General features: G+C 40.7%; 1 protein-coding gene across 6 annotated transcripts in view; it reads left to right on the forward strand.

Moving 5' to 3' along the window:
- Positions 1–13,394, forward strand: part of trps1 (trichorhinophalangeal syndrome I) — a 190,360-nt gene extending 176,966 nt beyond the window's left edge. For all 6 annotated transcript variants that reach the window (XM_078540204.1, XM_078540203.1, XM_078540202.1 and 3 more), the window contains exon 6: positions 11,089–13,394. In XM_078540204.1, the coding sequence (XP_078396330.1) occupies positions 11,089–12,141 (1,053 nt within the window). In that variant the 3' untranslated portion in view covers positions 12,142–13,394. The remainder of the gene's footprint in view (positions 1–11,088) is intronic.
- Positions 13,395–13,692: the final 298 nt, after the last annotated feature.

A 13,692-nucleotide genomic window follows, 5' to 3' on the forward strand; every position in this document is an offset into this window, starting at 1 on the left:
AAACACTTTGTAATAGAATTGTCCAATTTTTTGTGGGCACTAACTTCATAGCAATTTACATTTACATTTCAACTCCTTCCTCCCTGAATTTAGGCACCAGGCAAATATTCTTGCCAAACCAAAACCAGGTGTTAAATCTAACTCATTGTCAAGCCTGCCAGCTACTCCTTGTTCACGTAATTGAAACCCATCCAGTTCAAATTTAATGGCTTTCCTTTCTTTTGCAATTCAGGGCTTTCCTTTTCTTTTATTCTTTGAAATTCTCTATCTCTTTCCCTATTTGCCTGACTCCAATTCCAGTTGTTTCATTTGCAACTGAATCCCAGCCAACTCGAGCTGTGTTTTATCTGGATTATCTTTTTCTTCTTCAAGATCAAGTGTTGAGCCAATACTGCAACTACTTCTGCTTTCTCAGCACCTACTTTTAAATCTATTTTCAACTTTTATACCACTGCTTTAAAATTAACCTTGGTTAATTCGAAGATGAGTCCTCTCTTTTGAAGAGAGAGATATTCAGTAAAAACCGTAACCATTTAAACTTTAACAAATACAGCAAAGGTCATTGTAAAATCTTGCTCGTTTAAACTCTGACCAAACCCAGTGTACTCATCTCAACCTGTGGATTTGAAATCCTATAACAGTCCCCAATTTTGTTACGGTCTCCAAAAAGACTGATAACTTTTAAAAAGAAATTTGAAATTCCAGTTAATAGCTGAAAGGATGGCACAAGATCTCGTATTTTAAGACATTTACTGTAACAAACAACTGAAAGCACTATTGACTGAACTCTGTGGGGAAACTTATACTTTAAACCACAAAACAGAATACCCTCCTCATTTTTAGCACAAGTGAGAAAAACACACTTTGCTGGTGTACATTATACTGTTCTCTAAGAAGACGTTAAATTTTCCTGAAATCTGTCCAAATTGATTCTTCGCTCCCAAGGGTTTACTTCTGATCTTTCCATTTCTCAGGTTGGAAATTTTTTACTCCAGAAATGTCTTTCACGATGCAAGTTTTCCTGGAGACTCCGCCCTCTAGCTAATGTTGGGCAAATCTTCCAACCATGTTTTCAGTCCCCAGAAATTTGGTCTTTCCATTCTGAGCGTGAGTTCTCACCCGCATTCCTGCATGGTGAACCACAGCATCATGCTACATATAGCTGCTCTCCCTCTCCTGGATCCTGCAAATTGTCTGAGAGTTTCAGGGATATCTTAGAATCCCTTCCCCTCTTGAAGCTCATCTCCATGGCAACGTGAATCATATGGTTCTTGAATCCAGGTGAAATGCTGATTAACGAACCTTGAGAAGCCAACACTCTCACTCTCATCTTGAAAGTAAATGGACAGTTTAAAGCACAGCTGTTAACAACCTGACATTCTCAACACTTCTGGGACTTTGGAGCGTCTCAGTCGATCCACTGTTAGCATGCAGTCTGGTGCCATTATCTCCAAGCGTAAACACCTAGCACCTACCTCCCAGTAAAACAGTCTGGGTCCCCATTAATCTCCAACAATCAAGCCAACCAGGCTTGCTGTTAGGCAGACTTCAGAACAGGTCACATGACCCCTTTCATTTTACCTTAAGTTAAAGACACACTTCCAAAACATAACAAATCTTACAAACCTCATAATTGTAACACTTCAGCCACTGCCTGTGCTAGTGAGTTCCACATTCTCATCACTCTTTGGGTAAAGAAGGTTCTTCTGAATTCCCTGTTGGATTTTTTGGCGACCGTACTATATTGATGGCCTCTAGTTATACTCTTCCCCACAAGTGAAAAAGTTTTCTCTCTATCTACTCTATCAAAACCTTTCCTAATTTTAAAGACCTCTGCGATACAAAGGCTTTGGAGGCAGTCACCTGTATCTTCTCTAAAACCACCTTATGTCTGAGTAGCAAGATCCATGGCCTGGATTTTCCTCATGCTGTCCTTCCTTGAATTAGGTTGACAACAGTGCATACAGGAAGCTATATAAACTGGCAAAGCCAACTAATAGCTGACTGCTTAATTTCTCTCCCTCTTTCCCTGCAGGGACAAATATTTGCCATCCCTTCCCTGCCCATTGCCTTAAAATGCAAGCAAGGAAACAACTTGGGTTCATGGCTCCTTTCCCTCCAACCTACTTCTCTTGTCATAGCGATCAGAGACCATTGAGTGGACCTTAATGGTAGTGGTGGGAATACCCTGAAGTCTTCTAATGAAAGAGCAACATCCAGTAATGGCCTTCACTCCCTCCGTTATGTCCTAATTCCATATATGTTGAAATCCCCATTGTCAACTTGGGCCTTCACTGGAAGATTTATTCCAATTGCCGGGGTTCTTCCACCCTTTTAAGTGGCACCCTACCTCTTCTGGTGCTACAGTGTCTGGATTTCCATCAGTACCACTGATAGGTCCAGCCATTTTGTGAAGAGAATTTTCAAATTTAAGCACTAATATACTGATCCAGATTTTGCATTAATAATGAGGCTATCAGTATTCATATTTATTATGGAGAAAATCCAAAAGCAGCTTCGAGTTTGTATCGTACAGTTAAATGCAGAAATAGGAAAATTGCTGTCTGATTTACACTGCTCTCCCAAAGCTTTGCTACACCAGTATCTCACCAATAGAATTAGCATTAAAATCCATGTAGCAGTGTGAAGTTGCTGTACTTGCCCACTGGTTCCCTATTAAACACAGCAGAAAAGTTTAGAGGAGGTACATTCAGGTGTAAATGATTTTATTTTTAATGGCATGGTCAATTATGATTATTGCCAAATAACCTCACTTGGCACTGATAATTTAATTAAACAAGTGTTAAGTTTTATTCTTTCAGAATTTATTCTGTGTTGGAGATTTAAAAAAACTAAAAATGTTTTTTTAAACTTATTCTTTGTGACTCTGTCTCATTCTTTCTTAATCCAAACTTTCCTTATTTTGCTTTCTGTGCAAGATTTTACAGTGAATGAAATATTCTAATTTACACTTCCTGGTTTAGACTCTGCATGGCTCAGTGAGGATTCTTCAATCCAGTTGGTTGAAGAGCCATTCTGACTCTTGCCATGCTGACACAAGCCATTGATCTCCAGTAGAGGGCGCCATGCTGAATGTTGACACTCAAACGCCATGAAGCATTGTAGGTGGCTGTCAGTGTGAGGAACGCCAAGCGCTGTTCCTTCGCTTCTGACCCTAAAACCTGGGTCAATAAACCTTGAAGGCAGAATCTATTTATTCCGCATATCATTGGTACCTGATGGGCTACATGCAGAACTAGATTCCGTCCATTATCCAGTTCCTGGAAGAGCACCAACAGATACATTTGAGTAATGGGTGGTAACAAAAAATGACCCTGCAACCATCTAGTTGTAAGACGCATGTTCCACTTATCTGGACTGGCTTTATTTAAGTTTTGGCATTTACATTTCATAATGTATTATCTGCAGCTGGAAATAATAACTTGGCAATAACAGTGATCATCATTAATGTCTAAGAATTTTATGCCCAGTTGTTAGCAATTGACTATTGGGAAGAATGGCAGTGGTTGACACTTGGAGTGAGATTTTATTAGGCTGTAAAGCAACATTTCATGTGACAGTTTTTCTATTGGCTGTGATATTAAACATAAGTCAAAAATGACAAAAGCCACTCAATCTACTAAAGCGCATATTCCACTGATGTTCTAACTCCCTGCGTTTCGCATTGAAATGCTTTTGCAAGCCCAATAATGTTTGTGACCCTGCAATTCTGGGAGCTAAAAAGAACGGAGAGTGGGCACATTGTGGAGGCAGACCCAACTCTGTTAGGATTTTATCCTGTGGAAGAAACTCGACTGCTGGTGGGGTGGAAGTAACATGTGCATGTCTTCCTTGTGCAGTCTCCTCTCTACATCAAAGGTAATGCCTCATGCAATTCCTGGGTACCCTAGGAATTCATCCAGTGTACCTTTGTAAGGTTCAATGGAATTTACCAGCTGAAAGCAGCCATGAGTCCAGTTAGGCCCTTGGAAAGGCCCCAAGCCTGTACAGGAAGGAGGTAATCAAACCCAGAGGGGGACAATTATCTTCTCCATTTGACTGCTGGGATATAAAAACAGAACCTTTTCCTTTTCAATGTGTCAAGGACCTCCTCCTTTCTTGTGAGAGTGGCATGGTGCTGCTCCAATTTCCCACGCTTGTCGGAACGCGCACCTCTGCACCCTTATAGCCATGTTCAGCCCGCTTTGATAATAATGATCATGTGCCCAATATTTGAGACCAGGTCTACAATGGCTGGGTGTCCATTTCTGCTACAATTCCATTGACATAGAATGTCTTCTAAAACTTCAGGACCTATTGCCTTGCCTGACAGATTATTCTAGACATTTTTCACCCTTTTCATAAAGAGGTTTCTTCAGGTATCTGTGCTTAATTTTTCATTATTTTGTACTTTGAGCTTTAATCCTATGATCCTGCTTTAATTGGTACTGGTTTTGATCAAAGGAATTGTGTTTTTTAAATTTTAACCAACCGTTTTCTTTGCTTTGCCCCATCTCTTGCTCTATTTCATGCCAAATTTTCTGAAATATCTCTGGTTTCAGCCTATAAATTTTAATTTGATGCCAGCGATAAGGGGACTGTGGTATCCAGCCACAGTGAAATCATCAAGCAGGTTGGTCAGCCAGTCAGGTTGAAGGATTCTCACAGACTGCAAGCCAGGAAGTAAAAAGCTTAGATTATCATTCACTTTTTAAACATTTCATAGAAAACGAAATAAAGATTGGGGCATGCACATGGGGTTAAGGTAGAAGTTGAAATATCATAGATGAGCTTTAAAAAATGACTTTTATTGTTTTAAAAATCATGGAACTTTTAAATGTTATTACAAGGGAATGATGCTCCATAACTGTAAATTTCATTTTTCAGGATCAGAGAATTGATTGTTAATAATTATGGCTTAATATGCAGTTAAAAACTCACATTACAAGGTGTAACATTTTGAGAACAGTTCTTAAAAAGTGAAAATTAATGTCAAATTACTGGTTCTGTATTGATTGTATCTGCTAAGACTGCAACAGAACACCCTGTGGAGAGCAGAGGGTCACTAACAGCGACTTCCATATATCCATGTTTAATTGCGCATGTGTGGACACCAAAAGTTGCTGTCATTTTTGCAGAGTAATGACAACGAATGCTAACAGTTTCACCATAATTACAGCTGCAAGTTCTGGATCACTGTGTCATTTATTTTCATTAGTAAACACAATTGGTTACACAATGGAAGCCGTGCAACTATATATTTGTGTATTGGGAGTGTCCTCACTTACATCAGTACAGAAAAATTAGATTGAAACATTTATATCGCTGTTTACTTACCTTATTGCATCTCTGTTTTGCTTGCTTCTCTTTGATGTCTTTCTCTCTTTTCTTCTCATTTATCCTTGCCTTTATTTTGCTTCTCCTTTCTTCTTCTTCTTCCCTTCCTTGGCGTCATGCTAGTCTACCAGTCTAACCAAAGCAATTCCAAGCAAAATGACCTCACACGATTCTGTTTTGCCTCGGGGCAGCTACCAGAACTCTCATTGGCATTTCAGTGTTGCCGTCAGTTAGAACTGATTGCTGAACCTGAAAAGAACAACACTGAGACATATTTAATAACTAAGCTGTCTTTATGGATGTTACTGCCAAATTTCCGCAATTGCAGTAAAATGGTTATACTGCATTTTGTGACCTTGGTTCTGATGAAGCGACCTGTATATCATATAATAAGCAATCACTATGTGAGTAGCAATTACAAAGAAAGCACTCCAGTTAAAAAAAAAACTGGGCTTATCTGTTTGAAATATTGTCACACATTAGCAATGAAACATTATCTGATGGCTGTTCTAGGTGTGAGATGATAGAAGGAAGAAAAGTCTAACTTGTGAAGATTCTGCCACTCGTTTTTTTTAGCATCCTCCCCTGAAGGCACTCACTTGGATGGTGTATGTTTTATAGAGACTGTCAGGGCTCTGTCCTCTCACCAAGGTTTTGTTCTTCTTGTGTTAGCTTGAGCACCAAGGCCTAAGCTTTCCAGGTATCTGCTGGCAGTGAGGAACCTTGCCTGCTGCCAGTATGCATTGGAAAGCCTCGGGTGCAGTGGCTCTGATTTTCCATCCATTGTATCCCATGAATGAAAAATTGTGGACAATGTACCTGTGACTTCCTGAATTACATTGGCAGCAGGAAAAGCTTCTCTGAACCAGTATGCAAGCATTCATAATATTTAGACGGAAGTGTTATGAAACTATTCCCCCTTGGGAGGCATCATGACTAAGGCTGATCTTGTTCTCACCTGATGTCGACTTACATGACGTCCCAGCATTTGGCATTGGATAGCGATTTGGAGCAGGCCTTCTCCTGAGCCCAGAGTCAGCCAGGACATTAGAAAGTGCTTCATTAAGAGAAATATATCGGTAGCCATATGACCTTCAAAATACTACAGCATAAAAATGACATAAGATTAAGTTAGAACAGCACTGCATTCTTCATAGATTCTTTGTAGATGTATAAACATATATTTTTCCATTGGATAATGCAGTGGCTTTCATTTCAACAACAGCAACACTTTATTTATAAAGCACCTCTAACTTAATGAAAGCATCCTAAGGTGTTTCTCAGGAGCATCAAAGACAAAGTTTGACACCAAATCACACAAGAGAATCAGGCCAGATGACCAAAAGCTCATCAAGAGGCAGACTCAAAGGAGTGTCTCAAAGAGGGAAAGCAAGGTAGAGAGGGTACTGCAAGCCTGGGGCTCAGTGACCAAAGCCTGGGATGCGCAGGAGGATTAGAATTAGAGAAGCACAAATATCCTGAAGGGCTTCAAGGCCAGAGGAGACCATGGAGACATGGAAGGGCGAGGCCATGGAGGGACCAGAAAACGAGGCCGAGAACCTTAAAATCAAGACATTGCTTGACCAGGAGCCAGCGTAGGTTAGAGAGCACAGGGGTGATGGGAAATGGGACATACTGCAGGTTAAGACTTGGGCAACAGAGTTTTGGATGACCTCATGCTTACGGAGGGTAGAATGTGGGCGACCAGCCAGATGTGTTTGAATATTCAAGTCCAAAGGTAACAGAGCCATGAATGAGGGTTTCAATAGCAGATGAGCTGAACCAACCGAGACCTATTTACAAAAACTGCATCACAAACAAAGGATGACTTCCTTTTGCACATGATAAAGCAAATATCATAAGACATGCTCGTTGATTTTCATATTCTAATGACTAACATTTGTATGTTAAATATGGAATAGACTAGTATACTATGACAAGCCATGCCAGTGGAGGTATTGCAATGAGGTAGCATACACGTTTCGGGATGACAGACATCCAGCTCAAGCTGCATTTGCCCCCTGACTCCTGCAGACCAATTAAAATTGGCCGTTTAAGCAGGCCAACCAATGTGTTTTTGTACATTGCCAACCTCGAGGACTCTTCCCCTGATATTGAAAGAAGCATAGAAGTCGCAGTTGATGCCAATATTTTGAATCCACTGTAGAATGTAAATGGTTGAAGCTTGAAATTTCAGCACTGGAGCAGTTCCACATTGCAAAATGGTTTAAGTGATTCATTGAAGCAAATTATTATTTTGTTAGGAAGTGAAACTCGTGTATCCGTTTCATGGAACGCAAACGGCTAGGATAACAATTTGCAGATAAGGTAACATTGATGATTAATAATCTGACTGGGACTCTTTCGCAACAGCCCCAGCATGAGAAACCCACTAGCACAGTGCATTATAATTAGCCTTGCGTTCTATCCACCTTCCCTGTCTAGTAATGCACCCACAATGCTGTCACTCAATCTGCTCAGGTCTCCACAAGTACCTGTCCTTCCCCATTCACCTCCGAGCAGCTTCTTCTCTGACCTTGCCTCCCCCACAAGCCTCTTTTTGCAAATGGCCAGGTGTCTTCATAGGTAAAATGCTTTTGGGAGGAGTAAGAAGTAAAATATATGTTTTAAACCTTGTAACAGGCTCAGCCAGTTCTCTAGTGCCAGTGCTTGTATAACCATCTTGAATACATCTATCCTCTCTCATCAAGCTCTTAGTAAAAAAAAGTAGTGTAGCATATTGATTCAAATGAAATATGTTCCCCTCAGTGAAGGTCTCAGGGATGTATTATTCATATTAAATATGCAACCAAACAAAATAGCTGATGGGCTAATTAGACCTGGCAGTGATGATCCCAACAGATTTCCTCCCCTCCATGCAGGTCCTGAGACACACACTGAAGACATTTATTTGCACAATGTGAAATTGCATCGTTAAAGGTTTACTGGTCTTTTCTCGCGTTCACACAAGCAGATAGTAATCACTTAAACGATGGTTAAAAGTTTAGTATTTCATTACAGAAACAACAGCAAACGAGTGATATGATACTGCTGAGACATTATTTGCTCTTGCACATGGAGCACATGATGGATTAGTTATTGGATTTCTTTTCCTGCTGGTCACAGCACATACGGACAGAAGGTAAAATTGATTACTGCTAGCGGTTTCTGCAGGTCATAGAAAATAGTTAGCTGATATACACAACTCAACAATGCAGACAGAGTGCATAGTTCAGAAAGGTTTTGCTATATGTTGATTGATTGTTACAGTTGCACATCTCACTGATCGTCGAGGGTCTCAAACTGTTCAATGGGTCAAGAAATTCATCCACCTAGCAGAGTAGAGTAGATCAAATGTGGCATGTGACATGCCTAACTGCCTAGAATACGGAAAACATTGTCTCCTTAGTCTGGCTACTTATACTTAGATATTGGGTGGGTAAAAGCCCTCTCCAGTTTGTAGGGGATAGAAGCTGCACTTACAATAACGGCTAGCAATGCTGAACCCAAGATATATCTAATTTAAAATTCCATGTTAACAGTGACCATTGACAATGAATATACGCACTCCATCTACAGTATGCATATGAATATAGGCTTCTGAATTCCTCAGAAATGGACACTACATTATACCCCTGCCCACTAATCCATGTGATTAACTAAGCTCTGCTCTGGGAATGGGACCTTTACCATACTTGGGACAGGCCATTGACACCTCTAAAGGATGGATGATTAGTGACTAACCTAACTGAAAACCAAGAAAATCAGAGCAAAATTATGCTGTACTGACCTAACATAGGAGCCTCAGCAAAAAAACTGCCTGACTTTGCATCTCTCAGCATTGTTATTGGACTGTTCAGAAGGTATACATCCCCTCAGAGGTTAGTTATCTGCTTCCTCCTTTGCATTTTGGGATCTATAATGAAACCTATGGCTACTCTCAGGCTCAACATATCAGAACTAAAACTGCCATCAGGTGGGGACAGTGAAATTTCCCAAGGAAGCGTCCAGTTTCTCCTTGGCACACCCCGCTGACATAGTGGGGTGCAGCTAGAAGATACCCCATGGTCCCATTGGGAAAATTTCATTGGGCCTTTGCCACCACTTCTTCAAACCTGCTACCATCTTCCAGGAAGCAGCAGTAAGTAGAGTGGCCTGGAGGGAAATCCTTCTGTGACCTGGGGCCTGCCACCATTTACCTGTAGGGGGTGGGTTGAAGGAGGGAGCAGGCTTTCTATTTAAATTAATGTCCCTGCTGCAGACACCATCTAATGCATATGTGGGTCATAAACTTGGAGGCTGTCACTATCACACATACTGCTGCCCACACTGGTACAGTAGACTCATTGGGCTGTGTTTTCCCGACCCTGTGATGGCAAGCTTGGAGTCGGTTGGGGCAGGGGGACAGGAAAATAGGAGGAGCTGCATCGGGGTGGCTCCCAACATATTTCCCACCCATGGGGAAGATTCCCAAAGGTGGGCAGGGACCAGAATCAGCTGCCTGCACCACCGAGGCAGGTCGTCAAGTAAGCTAATTCCAGACCCAATTGGGGGAGATTTTGTGGGCATCTCATCACTAGCGGAGCAGCTGCCCTCCGCATGCAGAAACCACCAGCTCAATGGAGATGATCTCCCTGCAACTCGCAGGGGAGGTTATTAGAACCAGAGGCACTGGGCCCCAAAGAGTGAGCCACCGGCAGGAAAGGTGCACCTGCAGCTCAAACAATACACTGAGGGTTTCCCCTCTACTTTAGGCCCCTAATGATTTTAACTTTCCAAGCGTTCCTTTGAGAGCACCTCCATGTTGAAGGCGCCCTGACGGTTCCTCCCTGCCTTAGCATCTCCCACCTCTCCTGATGGGGCGACCAAGGCTCCAGAGCTACCGACCCTCTTATTGGGCCAGCAACGTGGAGAGCCCAGAGATGTCCTGAAGAGGATGGAGAGAGCAGAGGAAGTCACTTAGGAAGCGGCCTCCAGGAAGATTGCGCCATCGAGTGTGCTGCCAGTAAGCATGGGCTCGGGATGTCCACTTTGTCTCACTGTCGGGGTCCCAAAGCCTGTTGGAAATTCTAGCCCACTGTTTGTGAACAGCACTTCAACTTTGATTCACCCAATAATTCTGCATTTCTAGAGTCTATGTTGTCCATTCTTGGCAGACAGCTGTCCCTCCGGCTGAAGCTGTGTTTAGTGCATCTGCAGCCGTTGTATAGACAGCTGTTTGCAGTGAAGTTTAAAGAATGTTCTTCACCACTGTAGATTAGAGTGCTCACAGTCATTATATGAGCAATGGGTGAAAATACAACTAATGCTACACCTTCAGTAATGCAAATTATTGATTTTCTTTCTTCAGAAAAGCAGATAATTAAACTGTATCTTGCTAATCTGTTTTCTATTACATCAGAATTCTGATTCTGACCTTGCACGTCCTTTGTTCATTGTTACAAATCCATCTATTTATTTGTCTGGTTACCTCATGCTGATACAATGCTTTTTTCAACAAACAGCAGCAAGTATGAACTTATACTATTTTATACAAAAAACGTGTTTGGAAGCAATTATATAGATGTAAAATTCTCTTGTTTTTGGGACTTGAATGAACTTGTCTTCTCTGTTTTCCCCAAAGTGAGACATGGATATACTCCTATTTCAGTCCTCACAATCAATTAGCCTGCATAGAGTTAGAATTTAATGATAAATAGCATAAGTTGTACAAGTGTAAATTAAGATCTACCTGTTTTTGTTTGTTTCTAGACTCCAAGGCCTTTAAACATTATAAAGCAGAGTAATGGGGAGCAGATAATTCGAAGACGGACAAGGAAGCGTCTTAATCCAGAAGTACTCCAGCCAGATCAAGTCAAACAGCAGAGAGCAAGCAATGAGGAGCAACTAAATGACAGCTCACTAGAAAGGAAATCGGAGGAGCACTCTTCAGAGAGTCAGCAGCGGGAGCAGCAGCAGTCTAATCTGAGCAAACTTGATCTATATGGTTCAGTGAATAAGTCCCATCAGGGCCAATCTGCATTGGTGGTTGGCCAGACTGTAGACCTTCACAGAAGGATGCAGCCACTGCACGTTCAAGTAAAGAGCCCTCAGGAAAGCAGCGTAGACCCAGGAAATTGTTTGCCTGTATCAGAAGGGAAAGGAAGTTCAGAACGAGGAAGTCCTATTGAAAAATACCTTAGACCTACAAAGCACCCAAATTATTCGCCTCCAGGAAGCCCTATTGAAAAATACCAGTATCCTTTGTTTGGATTTCAGTTTGTGCATAGTGATTTACAAAATGAAGCTGATTGGCTGAGGTTCTGGAGTAAATATAAATTGTCTGTCGCTGGGAATCCACACTACCATGTGTCTGGCCTACCAAATCCTTGCCAAAACTTTGTGCCTTATCCTGCCTTTAACCTGCCTCCGACTTTCTCATCCATTGGCTCTGATAATGACATTCCTTTAGATCTGGCAACAAAACATTCCAGATCAGGACCAGCTGCAAATGGTGCCGCAAAGGACAAAGTTAATGCATCGGTAACCACAATGGAGGAGAGCGTAGAAAATGTGGTAAAATCTCCGGACAAAGTTGACCGAGGCACACAAGATGAATCACTGACGAAGTGTGTTCATTGCAGCATTCTCTTTATGGATGAAGTGATGTATGCTTTGCATATGAGTTGCCATGGTGAAAGCGGACCTTTCCAGTGTAGCATATGCCAGCATTTCTGTACAGACAAGTATGACTTTATGACACACATTCAGAGGGGCCTGCATAGAAATGTGCAATCTGATAAAAATTGCAAACCTAAAGAATAGAACTTTTAGTACTGTAACACAATGAGTACATGTTGCATTTTAGAATTTGGGAGAACAATCAGAATATTATTTTTCTAAAAAAGAGTAAATGTAAAACATTTGAAAATGATGGTGCCTGACACATTGTATAATTTTTTTCTATAAAGTATGCAACAAAAATATTGCATTATGCTTTAGAGTCAGAATACTGATTCTTTTCTAGCTGTTTACATGTGCAAATGTAGCAAAATAAGTGATGAAGCACCTATTTCTATTTCTTTAGATTTTTTCTTTCACCTAGTAGCCCTGAATACCAACATGAAATAAATATGGTTGTTGCTAATGCAAAGTATGGATGAAAAGTAGCTGAACGTATTTTCATGCTTAAATAGGGGGAAAAGAGGGTAGCACTATGCATTCCACTTAATATTAATGTACCTTGTGTTATCTATCAAAGCTCTTAATTCATATTGTTAAGCTTGAAAAGACTATATGCACATTTGTTAATTGCTTTTCAATATTATGTTTCAAGTGAAACAGTTTGAAAGTTGATGGTTCTTATCAAGTGATGTTGGAATCGCTGTTTACTGTTGACTTAGTTTATTGCATTTTCCAGTGACATCATACATCAGTCTTATAATGAAAAACAGTCTTGTTTCCGTGCAGAGGCAGTGTTTCCAGGAGCTGAAAAAAAATCAAATAATTCTAGGAATCTGAAAATGAATCATGGCTTTTACAGTTTCATTCTGGTTTCCAAGTCTTACAATATTATTCAATGTGTTTAAAAAGATCCAAATCCTGAGGAAGGCAAAAGGAGCCACTGCCTCTGTCTTTAAAGCAACTGGGACGTGTTCCTGACTTTCATCATGCATGTAATTTTGTGATGTTTATTTCTTTGTTTTATCACACCTACACATTCTTTCTGTATCTTCCATGAAAACTATTTCAGACAGAAATGAGGTCATTTACATCTAAACTTGAATAATAAAGTTTTACCAAAAGTATTAAGTGAAGTTTACTGGCACGGTGAACGAGCCTCTCCCCCACCCTTTTGTTCTGTTTACAATTTTGGTCACTTTAAAATTACTTTGAGTTCTGTCTGTAAACAGTGAAATAATTCCTAGACAACTTAAGTATGGACACATTTACTTGGAAAATACAAACCCGTTTTAGTGGATGATTTTACCAATTAATCGTCTGGAACTGAAATGTGTGTAACAGATAAGCTTATGATGTTCAGACCTTCAACAGCAATAAACTCCCTGTTTCAAGGTACTAGAGCAGTCAATACCCTATCAATTTTACAAGCACTTCCATATTCTCCGAAGCACTGCAGTAGGTGTTGAAGCAGGTTAGAACTTCATTGTTGCCTGGAGGCCTGCGTTTATTATTCTTTGCTGTCAATATTCTGGTTTAGACTGGTTATTTTTGTAAAATTCCTGTAAGAAAGATTCAACACTTTTATGATATGTGACAACCAAAGGTTTTGTGGCAGGAACAGATCAGCAGCTTTTCAAAAGTCTCATTAGTGCAGTCACGACTGAGCCTACATGCAGCAGAATCCACAGCAGC

This window comes from Cetorhinus maximus, chromosome 4 (genome assembly GCF_964194155.1).
Source record: "Cetorhinus maximus chromosome 4, sCetMax3.hap1.1, whole genome shotgun sequence".
NCBI lineage: Eukaryota > Metazoa > Chordata > Chondrichthyes > Lamniformes > Cetorhinidae > Cetorhinus > Cetorhinus maximus.